Source organism: Pteronotus mesoamericanus, unplaced genomic scaffold, assembly GCF_021234165.1.
Source record: "Pteronotus mesoamericanus isolate MK-2021 breed Mesoamerican mustached bat unplaced genomic scaffold, CSHL_Meso_final scaffold_651, whole genome shotgun sequence".
NCBI lineage: Eukaryota > Metazoa > Chordata > Mammalia > Chiroptera > Mormoopidae > Pteronotus > Pteronotus mesoamericanus.
Window position 1 is genome coordinate 8,777,501 of NW_026555325.1, and position 22,145 is coordinate 8,799,645.

The following is a 22,145-nucleotide window of genomic DNA, read 5'->3' on the forward strand; positions in this document are numbered from 1 at the left end:
ATGGGGCAAACTGGATAATAGAGACGAGGAGCCTGATGGAATGTCAAGAGTTTGGAGCGAGTGTGTTTTTCTGTTTGACAAGACTACCATAGCAGGAAGGTCATTTAACAGGAAGCAGAAGTATATTTGGGGAAAAAGACAGAGGTTTTGTCTTCCAGAAAACTTGAAGTCATTATATGCAAATTTGGTCTCTCTTGGATGGTCCTGGACCTTAAAGAAAAGGATGCTATCAGAAGCAAGGAAAAGACATTTCTGGCAGTGGCAATTTCATTCACAGCGACAGGGTAGTGCGGTGTTAAATAGAGGAAATCGTTTCTGGAGTTTGATTGCTTGAGTTTAAATCCACCTTTTACGACCAGCTGTGCATTCTTAGGCATGTTAACCTCTCTAAGGGCCAAGGTCCTTGTAAGAGGAAAATCATTCGGTAACCTCACTTGTGGACTGGGCATAGGAATAAAGGAGACAACATAGGTAAGCAGAGTGTTTCGTACAAGGACAGTACGTTATATGCACCCATTTAATGTAGATCCTTTTATTTATATTCATTAATGCATTTTCAATAATTTTCCACGTTGCAAGCAAGATGTGTGTATCAGGAGCAGCGTACATGGAAGAAAGAAATCTGAATGGAGAAAAGAGAAATTCCAGAGGAAAAACTTCTTGGTACTTTAGTTGCTACAGTGCATATTGGTAGAGCTGTCCTACAACCTCCTTTAGATACTAATGTTTCATCAGGTCAGGAGCACAAAAAGGTCAACCGGAGAGGTCATTTCATGATTGGCTGTTTGAATAATTTTGAACAAATGTCACAGTTGATGTCTCTGTTCCAGAGGAACAAAACACAAAGCAGCATCCTTAGTGAGAATGAGCACTCTCCAGGACAAGTTTCAAGGCCTGTTAGAAATGTTTGGGGGACACCCAGTAAACTGCAGTCTATTACGTAGATATTCTATAGTCATAGGCAACCAATTTTCCGGGAATTCATTTGAATAAACAATATGCTTACAATCAAAGTACAGGGTCTGGCACAAATAACGCCCCTTTTTAATTACAAAATCATAGGCATGTAACTCTGTAACATAACAATATCACACTCAAGTACACCATATGACATTTTAGGTGAAATGTCCAAATTAAAACTATAAATTATTACACCCATATTATTACCCTACCAACCACACTCAAGCAGGCCTTATTTCTGCTGGACCCTGTATATTAACTCTGCATTATAAACTGACAATCTGAAAGAATAAAATGAATGTTCAGCAATTATGCCATGTGAAAAAAAAAGAATTTGGGAGTGAAGGGTGGGGAATTTTGACCTATATCTTACACTAAATCCCCTGAAGTTCCATGGCTAAGCATTTAGTAAATTCAATTTAAATAGTAACTGACTTGGACATTCACCTGTTTTTAACTTGTTGATTGGTTTATCCTATTCAAATCAAGACATCCTGGAACTAAATTTCCACATGAAGAAGATTCAGAAAAAACATCCAAATTGACAGTGAATGATCAAAACTTTTTTTAGGGTAAATTGCTTTCTAATATTGAGGTTCATGATTCACCTGACAGCTAGAATGATAACTGAAGTTAATAAATGGAAGGTTCGTGGTATGAAAAATATTTTCATACAATTGAGGAATAAAATGGATTAGTAATTCATTTAAAACTTCCACTTTATCTATTTAAAAGCAGAAACGTTTTTATTACTTTTCTAAATAAGGTGGATTTAAAAGCACCTACCTCAATGTCTCAATAGAAAAAGTACTCAATAAATGTCAGATTTAAATTTTAGTGGAATACAAATAAGTTCTTAACAGTGTCGAATAAGGGTTTCAGATTTTTTACTTCACAATACTTGTTTGTGACAATTCATCCTATCAAAGTCAACATTTATGTAGTGTTTTTTGTTTGTTTTTTTGTTTGTTTTTCCTCTGCCCCAAGCCCAGGTCCCAAGAAAAGCAAGCCAGCAATACACCATTGGTGAGGGAAATTTATCATGTCTGCCTAGGAGAAAATTTAACAGGTCGAGGTAAAAAGGTACAGGATTGCAAAAATAAGTAGATCATAATTTCCTTCTTAAACTCTTCTCTATGTTAGGTTGTGGACATGTAATAAACACACTTTTTCAATGACACATTCATAATTAATATATTATCAAATATGATTCAATTTCATTCCCCAACCTTAGAAGCAGTCAACCAAACACTGTTCTTACTTATAATTTTCTTAGTATTACATTCTCAAAATATTACTCGTGCTTAATATAAAGAAATAAAAGGCTTGTAGGGCCCAATTAGGGAAGGAAAATGGACTAAATTTCCACATATATCATGAAGCTAGAGAAATTTATGAAGAACTTCACTTTGATGAAAGCTAATACACTGACAGCAGTAACGACATGAGATGTTTGGTCAAGAGACCAAAAAGTTAACACACTGGAAACTTGACAAGCTGGGAAGCCAACAGGAGGATAATTAATCACACTGTTAGAGAAACCATTGAATGGGTACCATCTTGTTGCTAGGCTTTGTTTCTAGGCAGCACATCTCTGACATCTTAAAGGACCAGAATATTTTTATTTTTTAAAATACAGTTTATTTTTCAAATTGATTATGCGTATTTGTGTTTGTCAACTTTTGGGTCTCTCAACTATCTATATGCCTATGAAATTTATGGACTATGTAATTTATTAAAAAAAATATTGACTGGATGTCAATATGTATGATAGCCCTCACTAAAATAAAAGTTTTACACTCACCATGTAGTAAATGATAGAGTTTGCATATGGTCATATAATAAAACCAATCAGAGAGGGAAAGATGCCTTCAGTGATGTGCCTATTGTAGCTGAATAATGAAATAAAAATATATTTGAGGTTGATTAAAATATTAAAGAAAATTTAAGTATGAAAATATCTTTACTCTAAAAAAATACTTAAATAGGACTTGGTATTAAAGAAAATATCTAAGATATCTATTAAAAGAGACAAGTGTAGGAAAATTTTGACGTATCAAACTGAATTATATCACACAAGCATAAAAACTATTGGGATCTGCTATTCAAATTAGGTTGTCATTAAAGTATCTTTAGTTGAACTACCAAAATAATAGCAATTAATATCAGACAGTTGAAGGAAAAAAAAAACTGGATTGGAGTAAGAGCATTGTTATTTATCAACCTTGTTCTCTTCACATTACACTCAACATTTTATGTTACAGGACTCACGCAACTTCCCGCCCCCCCCCCCCCCCCGCCCCTGCAGGCTGATTCTGGTCACAGGCACTGCCTCCTGCACATGCTCAGTGAGGGAAGAGGGAAGATGATGAGGACAAGTGCTTCCCCAGGGTGCCATATAGTTAGACAGTCAAAAGATGACAGAAAGTATAACCATTCCCTCTTTTTTCTTCTTTGCCTTTTGTCTCTTCATCACTTTTCCCCAAAAGCACTAATGTTAGGTTAATTTTTCCCCTCTACATTAAAATGTTTGACATTAGACTTCCTGTTTTAAAATGAGAACTTTTCTCTTATTTTCCCCTGCCAATATTTTGATTGAAATCTTACACTCTTTCTTTTCCCATCTAGGATCAGTGCAGCATGCCAAATTTCTAGTGGAGAAAAATTGGAGATGGATTAGGGACAGGGGTGAGGCCAAAGTCCTTTGTTGTGAAGGGAGGAGGGAGAAGGGGGAGAAAGGGAACACAACACTGTTCCCACACGGAGTTTCAGATCAGATCTTGGATTGTGGGAACGAACATTGCTTCACATTATGGTACTTCACCTCTCATCTTAAAAAGTAACCCACTATCTCTCTATTCAAAGAGAAGAATCAGGTTGCCATCTCTTCAACTCTATAATTTTTCTGTATTGGAAATAAGTTAATTAAATTTAGTAAGTTTTATGTTAGTCTTCTAATTATATAAGTTGTTTCAGTAGCTCATTTGACCAGTTACATTACTTACGTCTTATCTTTAATTGAACTAGCACTTTTATTTTATTCAAAATATGGCTAATTTATAAGAACTAAACAGAATAACCCCCAAATCATAGCTTACTTAATTGTTGTATGATGAAATTAATACAGCATTGACTATACTTTTTGGTATTAAATTTTTACATATACAGGTTCATCACAGCTTAAGTATTAGAAGATATTTTTAATAACTTGCTTGGGTCATACTGTCTCATCGTCCTGGCCATTTAAACATACCTTTGACATATTTGTGAATTTGGTATACAGATTAACTCAGAAGATAGAAAGGTAGGCACACTCACAAACACATAAATGATCCAATAAACAGGCAACAAAAAAGTCTTACTGAGCTAGGCAAAAGCATTATTTCTTCCTTGTTGAAGGTATCAGCATATGCTGCATCTTATGTTGCACAAGTGTACTCATTAAATATTATGAAATGTACAGCAGGCCAGGAAGCTCTAACTAGCTAGTCAAAGTCACTCATACCTGTGTGTTCATATTTGTGTCGCAGAAGGGAACTGCTTTTCTGGAATGTCTTGTCACATAAGTCACACGCATACATGCCACTCTCTGTCTTCTTGATCTTCTTTCGAGACAGACAGGAGTCGGAGTCTGTCATGTCGTCTAGGCCTGACATGTAGTCCTGTGCTCCATCAAGCAATTCTCCCTGTGATAGAACCACATAGTTCAACACAGTCTCTTCTCTTTTTATTTATACCAGACAATTTCACATAAACTATCATTTGGAGAACCTCATAGTGTTTGCTATTAATTGATGTAGTTCTTTTTTTTAAAACTTATTACTTTCTCTAAATAATATTATGATGTCTCACATTTCAACAAAAACATAAACTTTTTCTGCCCTACATGGTACATTGTTTTTCAGGGATAGAAAATGGTTAATTTTGAAGGTGAGAAAAAAAGTGAAATTTTCAAAAATACTAAATTTCCTTTACATCAGGGAATAGCCATGAGTGAAAATTCAATATCCGAATTTGTGTATTTTCCAGTGTGCTTAACTTTAGAAATGATCTGTAGCTGCAGAAACCCCATTTTAATTGAATTTTATATTTAGGTACAAAATGTTATTATTATGCAATCTATTTAAATGTATGTCTACCAACTAAAGGCCCCAAGCCATATTTTTATATTTAATTTTCTAATTTGAAATAGGGAATATTAATAACACTTTTTATCAATGTTCTATCTATGTTAAAACAGCCCTCAGCATTGAGCAATAATGAATGTGGATCAGTAAATTATTAAATTTCTTGATATTTATTTTGTCTTGATCCAAAGGAGTGCAAACTTGCATGATAACATACATTTCCATTTGCTAGTCCACAGTTCAGTTTTCTTAGACTACGGTTGCGCTAATTAATATTAAAGAAGATTAAATAGGCTCAAATACATTTACGGAGAAGGCAGAAGTACTGGAAATTGGAATACTGGGGCAGCTATTACAGAGGTGCACTGCTACTTATGCTCTTATTTTGCACACAGGGATCATATTTCATGATGTCAAAACATACCTGCTTGTGTATTTGAAAAAACATAAATTATTTACTAGTTTGAAAATTACATAAGAAGTCATGTGGAATGTGCAAAATGTTTTTAAAAATATTCTTCAAAATAAACTATTCTCTATAAAACCAAGCAATTATCAAAGTTATACATTTAAATTATGAACATCTGTAAATGTGTATCTGTGAGTTATAAATGTTAACTTTCAGCACCTATATCATTTATAGCAAATATAGTTGTCAAAGTAGAACCTAAAAGCAGATGGATAGCTCTAAACAAACCTACAACATAAATGTTAAGTTTTTTATCTTCTCTAAGGCAAAGGTGTTTAAATACTACTGTGTTCTGCTCTTTCTCCATTTAATTTTCCAGTTTAGGTTCAAGTTAAAACAAACTCTTCGACTTCTGCTGAAACCATACCAGTCAATTTTTTTTAATAACATTTTTCCCCTGCATGTACACAAACAATATTACTGTATTTTCATCTCCTCTTGTCACAGCAAAAGATGTGTCTCATTACCTGAAATCCTTGTTTCCGTTGGTACTTTCTCCTTTGCTGCATATCAGCAAAAGTAGCTGCTCCAGTTGGGTAGGTATAGGCCATGTGTGGTAGGAAGCTCATCTGATCCAGCCCTGGGTATGGTCGTAGCCCAGGGATACTGGTCTGGACTGGTGGCATGAAAGTGGCTGGGGGAAATGCGCTTTGTGGAGGAAGAGCTGTGTATAAAGGTTTGGCACTAAATGGGTTCATGCCGAACACTGGGTTAGTGCTTTTGTTGTCCAGATTATTTGAATTTGAAAACTCCTTCTTGATAAAAGTCAAGTTTAGAGGCTCATCTGAGTTTTCAGATGATGAAGAAATACTGTTATGGTCTAAATTTATGCTGCTTGCTTTTGTTTTGTTCTTTGTGGCTATAATACTTTTGGGTTCTTTCATTTGTTTTGGTAATGACAAGTCCAATGGCTCAGCCTGGAGCTCCTCGGAAGAGAAGCTGTTTGGAGTGTAAGAACTACTGTGGGAGTTTTTAGAAGATGTGGAGGAAAGATTTAAGGGAGAAGGAGTGTTACTCCTTGAGTGGTCCAATTTTTCAACTGGTTTAATATTGGTAAAATGGGAAGGTTTTGTTAGCCTGAGAGGAGGATCACAATTCGTAACACTGTTGTGGAGTTCTGCTATAGACGGTGATGTTATGGAGTCCATGGGCTTTACGGGAGATCTGGGTAATAAAGAGTCTTTTGTGGGAGGGTTACTGTTGGGAGCTAACGGCTTGGAGTTCCTTTCCAGTGATGGAGACCTGGAATTTGAATACTGGTAGACTTTTCGTTGCTCAAACCATTCCTTCACAAATTCCTGAGGAAGGCCCACAGCAATGGAAATTTTCAGCAGTTCATCAGAGTTAGGTTCCATGTTCATAGCATAATATGCTTTAAGTACAGACATGTGGTCCTTGTATGGGTTGATGGGGCTTGTCATTCCTTTCTCAGAAAGTACAGATGACAAGAGGAGGGCTTTATTATCAACAAAAACTCCGGCTTTGTTGGGGGCTATGTTTTCATGAGGTTGCAGGACTGCCTTGATCTCTTCATTCATTTTACAAAGGTAACGTTCATGCTGATGCAAGGGAATGGGGCCAGGAAAACTTTCTTTACAGAACTGGCATGAAAATGGAGTGGATATGTTGTGGTTCTCAATCATTTTATCATCGGTGACCAAATCTATTAAAGTACGTAGCTTCTCTTTCTTTATATTACTGATCTGTCTCCTTGAGTCAGTAGTCAAGCTCTGGAGGCAAGCTTTGGCTTCATTGACTTTTTCTAATGTGTAGTCAATAATACTTTTAGTGGCACCATTATGACTTACTACTGGAAGACCTACGGGTGGAATATTAGGAGAGGTAACTCCTTGTTCCTCAGGTTGAGAACATGGATCCTTCATGTGATAACCTTTCAACTTTGAAATTTCTTCAGCCTTGCAGTCCATTTTTTGCCTGGAAACCGTATTGTCCACAATCTGTAGAACCTTTTGCACCTCGCTTAAATTACTATTCATTGTGGGAAATCCAAGTAACGGGGCATCCATCCCTACACCTAAGTGCTGCATTGGACTCTGAGCAGATGGATGAACTCCTAAAGGGCTGGTGGCTCCAAGTGCACCATTCATAAAGGGACTAGTGCCACTAAACCCGTGTGTGGCCATAAGAACTTTATAGTCATTGAAGTCTAGTGGTTCTGTTTTAATTTTAAGTAAGCCTGTTTGTTCAGACATACTAAGTGGTTTTCCATTCTCCAATTTGTTTCTTAATTGGGTAATGGCTGAATTAGTAGGAGAAGAAGAAACAGAATTAGGGGAAGAACCCGTCTTGATATTATTTCTCATTCGGCCATTTACAGAGATTAAACCAATACACTTCTTGCTGCTGATGTGTGAACTGTAGGAACCAGAATGGGAGAAACGTTTCTTGCAGTTTGGGCACTCGTAGGGTTTTTCACCTAGAATGATAATTAAAATTAACATTACATTTCTCTGATGGAGTAACAACTACAACTGTTTACCAAAACAAAAGTCTGTTGGACTAAAGGAAAGGAACACAGTGAGGTACCTCTACATTCTAGGTGCTTAGATTAGAATTATGTGGCCATAACTGTTTCTGGGCTTTATCTACCCTGAGAAGATATAATTCAAGATGTTAACAGTGGAAGGTGAGGGCTATCTATGCCTTTTTCAGGCAAGAGCCCAAATCTTGTCTTGCCATCGGCAGCCTCCTATTTAAACATAGTGTCAGATTAATGTGTGGTCAATAGCACAATAAAGATGTCACAGTATTTAAAGGGAAGTGTAGCCATGGCTTTAATCAACTCTGTGGAGATTCCATTGATTCTACCAATCCAACTCGTCCTTTGAATAGCATCCAATTTGGTAATAAAACACTTGACAGAGCTATCAAAATAGTTATAAAGGCGAGGTCTCGGTGGTAGGATATTGTTCTGTAATAATACACAGCTCTCAGGAATCAAGGACTATGTATCATACAAAAGCTCTTTTCCAAAATTCTTCAATTTTTCTTTCTTTCATGGTTAGGTATCAAAAACGAATATCCTTCAGAATTTTGACCAGGTCAAAAATATTTAGTCAGGTGAAGAGTTTTTAAAAGGACAAAAAGAAGCTTCTAGATTTTGTGATAAATCAAACATTTGTGATTTCTGGGAACTATAAGCATTCCTTTTCTTGCTTACTACCAAGATCATGCTATTGGTGGTAACAGTAAGTCTCATGAAGACAAAGCAGACACACATAGTGTATGAAACAAATGAGTAGTTCCAAAAAGCTACAAACAAGATTGTGTAAATTTTAAGCAGTCTTTTAAAACTCTCCTAATGAAACAAAATGCAAACGTGAGCACCAGCACCTCAGCTACTCACCACTGTGAATTCGCAGGTGTTCTTTCAGATGGTGTTTATATTTGAAGGCCTTTCCACACTCTGTGCATTTGAACTTGCGATTACCTGCTCCTTGGGTCAGCATTTGGTGCTAGAAAAGGAGAAAGACTGACATCAGTTTTGCACAGGAGGAACAAAGGAGATTTGTTATAAATATTTTTAAAAGGCCTCTTTTTCAGGCAGGCCAAAAGGTTTGAGTGCATGTTTATTTATTTACTCAGTCTTTCAGAGTTGCAATAAAAGTGATAATGTTGGCAATAAAATTGGAACAAATTTAAGAAAAAGCGTTTTCACATGTGCATCCAACACTTGCTTTAGAATTATCTACGTAGTGTCTCTTCCAAAATGTCTCTTTGAGCCCTCTGAGATGAGAAAACATAACTGTGAAGATGTTTGTGGTTCTCTGTGTTTACTGAAAATTGTAAAATCTGAAGATTCCCCACTGGAATGCAAATGTTTTGTCAAGGAAAAAAATATTATCCTGAAAATTCTAAATAGTCCACCCAATAACTCCTCACACAAATATCTAATTTTATCAAGTTTTCTATATCAAGGTAAAAGCATATTTTATACTGAAGCAATACCAAATTTGAAGAAGAAAAAACTTCACACAAACAAAAATCAATCCTTAACTATAAATATTTCATTACACGATAAGCATGTTTAAATATCCCCTTCATTGTGCTAGTAGCAAATGTAAACTCTCTTTTTCCTGAGGTGTTTGCATATCAGATGTGATTCATTATCAAATGTAAGAGACAACATCTTGGGTTCTAGCTGCTTGAGCAGTTTTATCACAGGCCAGTAGGAAAGACTTCAACGACTTTACCATTTTCCTTTTTAGTAGTGTGCTAGGGAGTAGGGACCAAAAAAGAAAAGAAAAAAAGTTTGCTGAAAAGACAAGTTAAAAGCAGTGAAGATATAATCAAACACAGCTGACCTTTTTGAACAAGAAGGGGAAAAAAAGCACTGTGACTTCGAATTCTGAAGGAAAAAAAATACAGTCATCCACTCTGGATGCTCAAGGTAGGAGGTCAGCCTTTTTCAAGCAGCAATGACACAAAAGCCTTTTGCAAAAAGACAGCACAGAAACGGTATGACAACTGCTAGGGTGTGCTGAATCTTCCCACATTCCTAGTGAGACAGATGGTGTTACATGGGACACAGGGAGGTTTGTTCAAACAGCAGCAACCTTCAAAGATCAAGCAGAGCCCAGCCCGCGGAGCGCCATTGAGGGACCAGCGCTCATATGTTGCTGAGTTGCATAAACAAACAGCAACAGCTGCTTTGTCTCCCCCCACAGCCCTCAGAGGACTACTATAAACTTTAGTTGTGCCACTGTTAATATGATACAATCATTTTAATTTACTAATTGTAAATGCCATGAGCAAATGAGGGGACTTTTCAACACCAAAGCTACCATTCATAATGCGCCAACACAATCACACTTCTGCATGTGAAATTTAAAGCAGTTATGCTAGATAAATATCTAGGCACTCTTTTTTTTCCTAGAGTTCTTGTGCATATAAGCAAGGGGAGATAAACTGTTACGTGAGTGTAACTATGCAAGCATAATTTTTATAACTGAACTTTGGAAAACATTCAGGTGACAAGCTCAATTAGACATAAATGGAATGATTTACATGAACTGATCTCTTAAAATAGTAAAATTCCATAATACAGTATTATCACCATTGCTTGATTGTGTCTGCTTATTCTCATTGTCCTTTATCAGAGAAAATAAAGCCGGTAAGAAAAAAAACCCAAGAATTTTGTAGAATATCCTGCTTAATAATTTTTAAAACAGATATGGTGTCAAAGCTCATCCAAGGTGATTCCAGCTCTGGAGGGCCAGTTGTTGGGACTTGAGGCACACCATTTCTGTCACCATCTGAACACATCATAATATCGATGTGCAGTCAATTCTCCCAGGAGGACAGAAAGAGCAGGTTTGCGAAAACATTTAAGAGACACTGTGAATCAATCCTATTCAATTATTTTAAGGATTTAAGAAGCTCTGCCTACCTGTCGAAGATAGAGTTTTTATTTTCAACATAAGTAAGCCAACGGAGGCATATTAATTTTAACATTCAGCAACAAATATGCATATTAAGAAGGGCTCATTTTAATGTACATCTAACATTTTAATAGTAATCCAGTTTACTTTCAATATATATACATATGTTATATGCTTTTTAAATTTTTCTTTAAAACACTTAATTAGATTTCATAAACTAGTAACAGTTTGTAAAAATTAAGTAACTGGAGGTGTTATATGACAAATGGAAGAAATATACATTTCTTTTACTAAAACTTAGAGCCTATATGAAAAAAATTTCTAAGTAAAACTGGGTGAAAAATGGAATTAAAATTGCTGAGATGTTTAATAATGTATAATTAAAATGCTACAATTTCATTCACTTTTTGTGGAACATAAAAATGAAACTAAAGTCAAGTTAAAGTGCAAATAAAATTTCTAAATTAGAAATTAACACATTCATTCGATCGTGAACATAAGACTATTAAATCATATTAGAAGAGACCATCAAAAAATCATTTAGACCTCAATTAAAGCTATTACCATTAAAAGATCTGCATCTTCAAAATGCCATGAAAAATTAATAATGATTGCCAATCAAAGCAATATCGTTTCTCTAAGGGGTTATTATAGAAAGAAATCACTTAAAACCAACCCCCCACCTGATCTGTCCCTGGCTTGTGCGTCACCATATGCCGCTCGAGCTGGGTGCGGTAGGCAAACGTGTAGCTACAAAGAGGGCAGGAAAAGTTCTCTTCATTCTTCTCGTGGCGGTACTTGATGTGCTCCTTCAGCGATGTCAAGCGCTTGTAGCCCCGGTCGCAGTAGGGGCAGGTCAGCAGTTGGGCAAAAGCATCTGGAGTTCCAGGTGGCAGGTCTGTAGCCGAGAGACGAGAGGGAGAGAAGCAGGCCAAAAGGTCAGTAAATCAATGGCAGCTAATGGGCTGACTGCCCGGGATGGTATGACAGGAATCACTGCAATCTGCTCCACGAGAGTGCCATCATTGCACTCGGCCTCTGCGCACACCAGTCCCCTCGCATACCCAGGGCAGACTCGTCGGAATCAGCTCACACTGCGCCAGAAAATTAATTAATTACTTGAGCTTTTTGGGGGAAATTTAAACAGCTGATAAACGAGGAACTTTTCTTTAGGTGACTGACAGTTCGCAGTAAACCTTTAGTCACATATGACTCAGGAATTCACAGTGTGAAGGAGCTTGTCAGGTGTCCGCAAAGAACAGAAGGTTAGGGTCAGTATCTCTAAACATTTTTTTTTCTTTCAAAAGTGAAATATTTCAGAAAGATAGGAATTAATTTAGATATTTTTATCTCGTAGAAATGGGCTCTAATTGTTCTTGTTCTTTATTGGATGTACAAATGACACAAATTTGCTGACAAAAAAATTTCACAATACCCTAAAATTACAGTTCTAATCTTTGCTCATGAAATTCCATGCCTCTGCAGCTGTTCTTCAAATTTTAAGGTAAACACCCAGGCATGTAGTGCATTTGTAATTGTAACAGCTGCAGAGGTCAGTGTAGTGGCTAAAAATGAATTACAGCCTCACCATTTTCTTCTTGCCCATTGGCCTCTGGCGTGCCAAGGCGAGACAGCTCCTCGGGGGCTTCTGGGTAAATAATGGCTGTGTCACTGCGCTGAAGGTACTCCTCGATGCTGACTGCATGGACGTCGCGCTCCTCTAGTTTTCTTTTGGCAAAGTATTCCTCAAAGTCTGATGTGCAATTTGCATTCTTAACTGAAATCATAAAAGAAGAAGAAATGTCTTTTCAGGGCCTTCTTCTTAGGAGCCCAAGTCTGCTTACATCATTGCTAGTAAGAAATGCTAACTGACAAAAAGACTACAAATACCTAGTGTATCTGTAAGAAATGTTACAGATGACTGGCTATTGGTTAATTGTTTATTCTTATAATCTATCCAAAAAAGGGGACTTTGCTTTAAGTTAAATAGGCACATTTGATTTTCTTCTTCCAGGAATACTAGTCCACATAACTCACAAATCATTTTTAGGGATTTTTTTTTTTTAAACAGACGTACATTCTAAGATTCGTAAGTGTTAGGCTCAAAGCTACTTTAATAGTCTATAAAAAATGTTCTTGTCTTTTAATAAGGGTATATTTAAATTTTTTTTTGTCCACAAAACTTAACGTCCCTAACCACAGATACATCCTGTTGCTAAATAAAAGCTTTTAACCCTTCACTCTGAATGTCACAGAGGACCAGGGCTACACACTCTGAGACAGATGTGAAAAGACAGATATTCCTAGAGAGATAATAATGCGACTTTGTTAAAAAAAAATCATGGAATGTGGCAGTTCATCGTTGACTATAATTTCAATATGTTGTTCAGTATTTTAAAACTGCTGAGAATAAAATTGAGTTCATGACGGATAGAAATAAAATAAAAAGTTACAAAGTGAGTTAAGAAAATGGCTCTGTGGCTGTATGAGTTTGGTATTATTTTTTTAATTTTGTAATTATGACTCTATTCCCATGAAATGCATAATAGTTGTAACTCAATTTTAGCAATGTGTGACAAGACTGTATATTTGAATCTACTAGATATGTTTCTAAAATAAGTTACGGCTTAAATATCCTAAATAAAAAATTTTATGCACAAGACAGAGTTGGGAGAGTGGCTGTTACATTATTCTCTACTACAAGTAGGTGAACAAAAGCCCTACGCTTTGTATTATTATTGGTGGAGTTCCACTTTCATAGTTTCTGAGAGCAGTTAACCTTGATAACACTGTATTCTTCATCTCACCTTCTCTGCCATAAAAGATATCACAGTACTTGCTGTACTAATTCTCTTTGGTAATTTGTGGCAGGGTGATCTTCAAAACAACTCAGTCAGTTTTTATTTTATTTTCATTTTTGGCTTTCACTCTTGTGAACTTGTGGATTATAGAGGAGAATAGAAAGTGGAACCTTGCATGAATTCAACAAGTATTTACTGGATGCCTGGTATGTGACAGTCATCGTGTCTTGTATTGAAAGGCAAAAAAGAGACCCAGTCTCATCCTTCAGGAAGCCACAGGGGTGGTCAGTACAAATGACATCACCTCAAAAATGAATATAACATTACAAACTCAAGTAAGTATTATGACAGGAAGTTGTATGGTGGTATGAGAGAAGTGACAGGGGGGCCTGTTGGGGACCTGACAGAGTCTGGAAGACCACGAAGGCATGAACTGAAAATGCCTGAAGGTGAACGTTAGAAGCTGGGGAAGAGCAGTGGTGCCTGGAAGGAGCACAGAGCATTTCAGGAGCTAAGAGGACAGCACTGGAGCACAGAGAGGGAAAGCGGAGCCACAGGATATAAGGGTGAAGAGGCAGGCAGGAACCACACCGTGCAGCGTGTGACAGCCCTGTCAAGGATTTGGCTTTTATTTAAAGAGAAACAGGACGCCATTGAAGGGTATTAAGAAAGGAGGATGGATGGATGAAATTTTGGATTATCTGCATTTTTAAAATGAAAAATATGGCTACAGTGTGATAAGGATTGCAGGAAAAGAAAAGTTGATTCTGGGCAACCAGTTAGGAGTCTCTTGCCATAGGCCAGAAAAAAAGATAAAGGTTAAGGAATTAGTGATAGAGACTACAAGAGAAGGGGCTAGATTTGAGAGATACTTCAGAAGTAAAATCTCTAGTCTTGGGAAAGAATCAGGTACGCCAAAGGCGGTAAGAAGGCTAAAGTCTTCCCCTTAAGTTCAGGTTTTTCAAATTCGATATATGGTAGGTGACATTCACCAAAGCAGGGACCACTGGGATACTAAAAAGACTTGAAACTATAAGCTACTACACTGGATCAAATGGAAGAGAACTGGGGAGCATTACATTTTGTAGGATATTAAACTAAGTGCTAACACTCCTGAATAGGATGATCTCAAACTTTCTCTTTTGCCACTCCAACTTCTGTTAATTGTAAAAAGAGCAGCAGTGTGATTCCAAGGTCTATATTTCCTTCAAATATAGTTTTGAAATGCGCAATAGTGGGTTGAGATGTTTTATCTTGAAATTTTGCTTAAATCCTCTCTCAGAACCTTAAATCTCAAATATTTTCTTAGGAGATTAAGTCAGATCACATTCCCACTGGTATGCTCATGATGCTAAGGATGTTTTCCAAATGATACTTATTGGTGATCATTGTTGATGATGCCATTTAACTTATACCGGTAAGTCACTAAAAAGCATGAAGCAACTGCCGACTTGCACAAACTATTTGTCCATTGTTTTGGATAATCAGAATAACCTCAGATCTATCAAAAATCAACTTTTGTTTTTAAGCGCAAGGAAAAGAGGAGACAAAATGGTGGATCCAAAATGAACCTCTTTTGAACAACTTAACTGATTTGATGAAGACTGACTTCTTTTTCTGCACTGTGGCAGTAGAAAGTAATGTAAAAGCTCCCTCTGAACCCAGACCTACACACATGCTACATGTTCAAGACACAGCTTATTTATATTTTTCAAGAACATTGTCTCTCTTGTGGATCCTTAGTCCTGGTAAACACATGATGGATGTACATTTAACATCCTAATTTTATCTTGATATTTCAGCAACTATTTGAATTATCTGGCTATCTTTGCATGAATTTTGATTTGCATATGAATGTTTCCATCAGAAATGTAATCAAATGCAAATTCAATTTGATTTGCATTAATAGCTTTTTTGGCTTAAAAGGGAAAAGAATTCTGATTTTTCTGGATAGGCAAAACTAAACTGCATCTAGAAACACTACTGATGTTTTGAGAGGCAATTATTTGCTAGATCAAATTTGGACATGCTAGACTTCTATGTCAAGTGTGATGGGGATAGAAGACATCAAATTTTGTACTCTCTTAATTTAACGATCATCTTTGATTATCTTTGTACCCTGAGCATTGAGTATGTTGTCTAGAGATTAGTAGGTTCTCAAAAATCATTTGTGAAATACATGTGGAATAAATTATTTCCTTGTCAGTAGTCTTGGTGTAAAGTCTTCTGGTAAAAGGAAACATAAGATAAGATACCTATAGTTGAATTAGAAACTTGGTTCTACTATTCAAGCAATTGTAGAACAGTTATGGGATAAACTGTAGTGTGGATCATAAATACAAGGTCTGTCTAGAAAAAGTCCAGCCACTGTTAACATAACGAGAATGGTTTGCATGGCATCCACGTAACCTGGCAGCCAAGGAGAGTGGACTGGAATGTGCATGCGTGAACAGTGATGACTTTGTTGTTCTAGTCAGTGGGGACAGTAGATGCCATTGAGTGAGCATGTGTACTGTGTGGCTGATGCATTCAAAATGACTGAGTGAGTAGAGCAACGAACCTCCATCAAATTTTGCATTAAGCTTGAACGTCCCTCCGTGGAAACTGTTCAGATGGTTCAGAAGGCCACAGCTATGGGCATCTGGTGATTGTCAGCTTCATCACAACACCGCACCCACTCATGCATCACATTTCCTGCAGAGCTTTTGGCGAACCATCAAATAACGCAGGTGACTCAGCCCCACTACAACCCAGATTTGGTGCCCTGCAACTTCCGCCTTTTCCAAAAACTAAAATGACCCTTGAAAGGGAAGAGATTTCAGACCATCAATGAGATTCAGGAAAATAAGACGGGGCAGCTGATGGTGATTGGGAGAATTGTGTGAAGTCCCAAGGTGCCTACTTTGAAGGAGACTGAGGCATTATTGTCCTGTTTACAAAGTTTCTTGTATCTTGTACCTTTTCAACAAATGTCTCCATTTTTCATAGTACATGGCTGGATACTTTCTGGACAGACCTTGTACTCGCAAGAGTTCAATAGGGCCCAGGTGAACATTCAAAAAAGGATTTCATGAAGAAGATAACACTCAATCATTTACATCGATTTGCCCCATCAGGACTTTTATTCATGTGCTATAGGTAGGCTATTAGTTATCCATCTCAATATCTGGACTCATTTAAATGGGCTGGCCTTCTTTTTATCAGGTATTGTATAACGATCATGGATATAATGTGGGTTTTGCCTGGTGTTGCAACAATGAGTACTAGTAACATGCGGATTTCCTGCTCTGCACCACGGCTTTCTCCTTTGCGTAGGAATAGCGCCCATTTTCCCTATTGCCAAGCTCTATGATACCCAAGGCAGCTGCCAGGTTATTGCATGGTCCTGCTCCCCTAATCACAGTGAATGAAGCTGCATGTGAAGTGAATCCATCTTAGTCTTCCATTCTCCAGGCCAAACTATTGATTGGTCCAGGGGTAGCCAACAAATCCAATTGAGTTCAGTAAATCCTTTTCCTATGATTTTAGGACTTTGTTCTGAAGACAGCATCAAGGAAGTTTTTCCCCTCAAGTGACTACAGCTATAAGATGCAGAACAAAGGATTTGAGAGCCCACGTAGAGTGAGATTTATGAAGAGAGAGAATGCAGCAGGCATACAGAGAAAAGCAGAGACGAACAGCAGGTCCAGACAGCACGTTCTCATCTGTGTTTGCTTCTGAGGCAGGGCTGCAGCTCTGTCCTTCCAGGGCTCTGCTGTCAGCCCTCCTGGGATTCCGTGACCTGGGACATACCCTGTTCTGAGTTTAGGCCACGTGTGTTTCAGTCTCTTAGACCCCAAATCATCATAATTGTTATAATAATAGAACAAATGAGGGGATTACATTTTGGTTATTCACAAAATTGTTGGGAAAAATGAAATTTTGATTCTATGTGGAAGTTTACATTTTTGGTTTTTGCAAAGAGTTTATAATACGTACAGTGGACATAGGAATGAGGTAGAAAATTGGCTAGAAAGTTATAGAATCCCCCACTGCATTTTTCTAGTCTAAAATCAACCTCATTTTACTTTTTTTTCCCCCCAGTAATCTTCTTCACTCCTTGGTCTCTTAGGAGGAACTGCCAAAATACACTAAACAAAGGATATTTGCATGGTATTTATGATCAAACCATAATAAAAACTCACAAGAAACCTCAAGTAATTTCTTTCCATACCTTCTCCAGAGATTTTGCATTTAGTCCTAAAATTTACCCTGATGTCTTACAAATATCTCAACCTTCCCTAAGGTCAAGTAAACTTTTCTCTATCTAAAAAAACAAAAAACAAACAAACAAAAAAAAGAATTTCATTAACTAAATATGTTTCCTCATAATCACATGTATTTTATTATTGTTAGGTTAAATTTCTAGGTCCCAAAGTCAAAAAACCCTCAAATTTCTTAAAAATATGATAGTTACTCTTACTAATGTTGCTTATTAATACTTTCATAAATACCTTTATGTCTAGTTTAGATAGAGGTTGATATTTTTAGAAAGATAATGGTAGGTTATCACTGCGGACTGGCTTTAAAAATTATTGCCTAAAAGACAGGCAATGTTAACAGAACTCTAAGAGATGTATTGGTCTTCAAATCTGTCAGCACTCTCCACAAGTGGGTTGTTTTAGGATACTTTCTCAAAGCTTCTTAAAAGTGAGTTTAATTTAGTATTTAAAAGTGATTTAATTATAATGAGACCTTGATACTTAGTCTTTCTCTTTTTGTTTCCCTCTTTTTACTTTTACCACCTCACCATTTTTCTTTATATGTAACAAGCATGTGTTCATGTAAGAGAACAGGTACTCTATTATCACTTGTCTAATACCCAGTATGTTTTTAATTTTCATTAAAAAATGAAGAAACATTTGAATATTATGCTAAACCATTTTAATAAACATCAAAATGAATAAACAATTCTTTTGGAAAGGAAAATATCTTGGAGGCTCTAGAAGAGTTAAAGCAAATATATGTAAAAACCTAAGTGGAATCATTCATTCTCCCTTCATTTAATAACTGTTTATTGAGTGCCTACTAGTGCCTGAGAGTGTGGCTGGGGATGAGGCCACAGTCATGTTGACTGATAATTTCTCCCTCGTTCTATGACTCTCGTATTTAGAGACACACACATGACCTGCTTGTGATTCTTCAATATAGACATACATGTGAGTAAATGTGTAGCAGGGGACTATATGTATATATTGTACATACATATGAGTACTTCTTCACTATAACATAGAAATTATGCATTTATCAAATAATCTGGTTTTTACTCACTTCATACATCCAGGCAAAGGGACCAGAAGAAACAGTCACAAATCTAGGTAACTGCATTCATCATCTTTTTGAAAAAAATAGTCTGTTTACTAACATTTTAAAGGATTTAAAAAACAGGAAATTATTTTTAATTTAGTCATCTATATTGAATTTTTTAGATTAAACAAGTCCATCCTCAGCATTTGTTGAGGTATATAAATTCTCACAGCTACTTTACTTAAAGTTGACCAATTAATGGAATGTAAGTGTTTCTTTATTAAAAATGCATGTGTGCCTTTTTGCAGAAGGCTTCCAAAATACATATTGGCACCAGAAATCTAAAAACAACCGTGAGGGAAAAGGATGATAGTTTTCTCATTACACAGTTACATGGGCAGCCCACCAGAGCCTCCGCCTGCTACAGAGGTACGTGGAAAGCCAGGGAAGGCTTGTCAAGAGCAACAAAGTTTTCTTCTTTTCTTGGGAACTCGTACAGCATCTGAGCTGGTCTCTCCATGCCTGCTCTGCAATGGTTTTCTCTGGGGAGCACATGTTCGATGCCACTGAGAGTCACCCATGCATAAGAGCTTTAGGAGGGAGACTTGCAGAAGGAATAGGAAGATGGGAATCCATACTACTCTGCAGGATCAAATATCTCCTGAAACAGCAGGAAGTAGCCCGGTTAGGGACAGAGACTAACTTTAAAGGGAGGTTTATATTAGATTGTGAATATCAAGGCTGAGAGACTACTAAGGCTTAGACAGTTTTGATTGCTATGTATCCATACAGAATCCATGCCTTTAAAAAAATTCCAAAATTAGATACTATGTATTATCTTTTACATTACTGTGGAATCTAAAAATTTGGAATTAGTATATTAATAAAAAAGATTTTAGACTATTTTTATTATATGTTAGAGGGTTTATAAAATTGGGTGGTTTTGCCCAGCAATTCAGTGAATTTTTTTTTTATACACAACATGTAAGGATGTTCTAGAGCAGTGGTTTTCAAAATGTGGTCTCCGGGCTCAAAACATCAGTATTTATTACCTGGGAACCTGTTTGAAATGCAATTTCTTGGGACCCACCCCAGACCTATGAAATCAGTAATCTGTGTTTTAACAAGTCCTTCAGGGGATTCTGGCACTCAGCCAGTTTACGAATCACTATTCTAGGAATTCAATTCTCTGCTTCACCTGGCTAAATAAGGCATTCAGTATGGTTCTGGGATAGTCAAAGAATTACTCCCCTGTCAGGTAGCCTTCCTGACTATCTCAGCCTGAGTTCATACCCTCAGTCTGTCTGCATTTACTGAATATCATCTGCATATCTCAATTTTTGAACCTATCGTGTCACGTTGTAATCGGTCATTTACATGTCTGTGAGCTGACGGAAGCATGGATCATGTCTTATTCAGCTTTGTATTTCCAGGTCCGTGTACAGCGCCCAGCACACAGCTGAAGCTCAATCATTAAATAATTAGACCAGGTCCTGGGTCACTGGGCTCCTCATATTGGCTCAGCTCTTCGTATTTTTTTATCTCAATACTCTCACCCATAAGGTGAGCCAGTATATGCTTTCTGGGGTATCCTTGAAGTTTCAGAATTCCATAATTTCAGTTGATTAATCACCCCAACCCATTTGTTTTTTCATTGACTGTATTCTTTTCCATTAAAAACTCCAATCAACACAGCTTTCTGATGGAGGAACCCCATATACAGATTAAGAACAAAGTATTTTGGAGCTGCCTGGAATCTACGGACACATCACAAGGGAAACAGTGTTTATAAAATATCTGTTGAATGAATGAAGGAGACACTCAAAAAGCTTGAGGTATCAGTTATTTCTTGTGGGAGCTCTTGCTATGAAGACAGCTGCTGCTAATCGCAAAGAGCTAATGAAACCGCAGCATTCATTAGCCAGGAAGTGACAGGCTCTCCTGGGTGGACACTGATTACAGTTTGAAAACGATCCTCCCGTCTGACCTGCCAAGGGTTACTTCTGTTTTTCTCTCCTCAGAACCCACCTCTCCTCTACTTTATTTTTGAAAACAAATTGTATGAAATTAACTAAAATATGAAAACGATAATTTGCACGACATATCTCATTGGATGGTAAAACTCTTCCATCCTATAAAAATGTGATAGATATTTTACAAAAGAAGAAAATGCCATAGTTCATAATAATATGACTCCCTGTTAAGTATTTGGGTACTAATTGAATTATCTAATTAACTGACCTTGCACAATTGATTAACACTATACATGCACTCAACCCTTGCTGAGAAATACCTCACGATCAAACTGTGTGGCTTCTGTTACCCATATAAAAAAGCTATCTAATTTAAAAGTGTTAATCTAAGCTTAATGTAAGAGTAATAAGAGAAACTGGAAGCTTTACCAAGAAGATAATAAAGGTCCAGAAACTTTCTTACTCTTTTCCCCACTTTCTCTATGTTAATGATACGACTACAGAATTTGTGCTTAAGGAGGTTTAACCGCTAGCTAGCTGCTGACCTCATCGCTAGTAATACCAATTTAGGAGAGTTGTACCTTGCTCCAAGATGTTTCTTGTTCAAGCAAGATTTTCATTCTAGGTCTAGATGTTTATCTGGGATTCAGTTATTCTGAAGACACTGGAAGGACTGTGTAAAACTGGACAGAACTGGCATTTCTAGGTGGTACTTTGGGACTTGAATCCCTGATCCCACACCTTTCCATCCTGGTTATACTGCACTGTTATCCAAATGTATTTTGTGAGGTATAAGCAGGACTGACTACATAATTTCTGTGGCCCTGTGAAAATGTCAGCAGCAAAGTATCAAACCATGGGTGAGGACTTCAAGCACAGGGACCGGTGTGACTGCGCAGGTCCGGGTATAATACCATGAGGCAGGATCCCTGAGAACTCCCATGATAACCTTCCCTCCCACGACGACTATCGCTGCTCTTGCTTTTTATTTTCTTTGTTCACGCTTCTCAGTAAAATGTCATTAGAAGGAAGGGTTGGGTCCGAAACCACTAGTCTAATTTCCTTATTTAACAGATGATACAACTAAGGTACAGTCAGGTTTATGATTTATGCAAAGTTACACAAGT

At 37.0% G+C, this 22,145-nt stretch overlaps 1 protein-coding gene across 2 annotated transcripts in view; it reads right to left on the bottom strand.

The window, feature by feature from the left end:
* The window catches only part of ZEB2 (zinc finger E-box binding homeobox 2), a 131,873-nt gene that overhangs the window by 6,992 nt on the left and 102,736 nt on the right, over positions 1-22,145 (bottom strand). For both annotated transcript variants that reach the window (XM_054562743.1, XM_054562742.1), the window contains 5 exons: positions 12,547-12,735; positions 11,642-11,856; positions 8,924-9,032; positions 6,024-7,993; positions 4,466-4,646 (listed from right to left, as the gene is read on the bottom strand). In XM_054562743.1, coding sequence (XP_054418718.1) covers positions 4,466-4,646; positions 6,024-7,993; positions 8,924-9,032; positions 11,642-11,856; positions 12,547-12,735 — 2,664 coding nt within the window. The remainder of the gene's footprint in view (positions 1-4,465; positions 4,647-6,023; positions 7,994-8,923; positions 9,033-11,641; positions 11,857-12,546; positions 12,736-22,145) is intronic.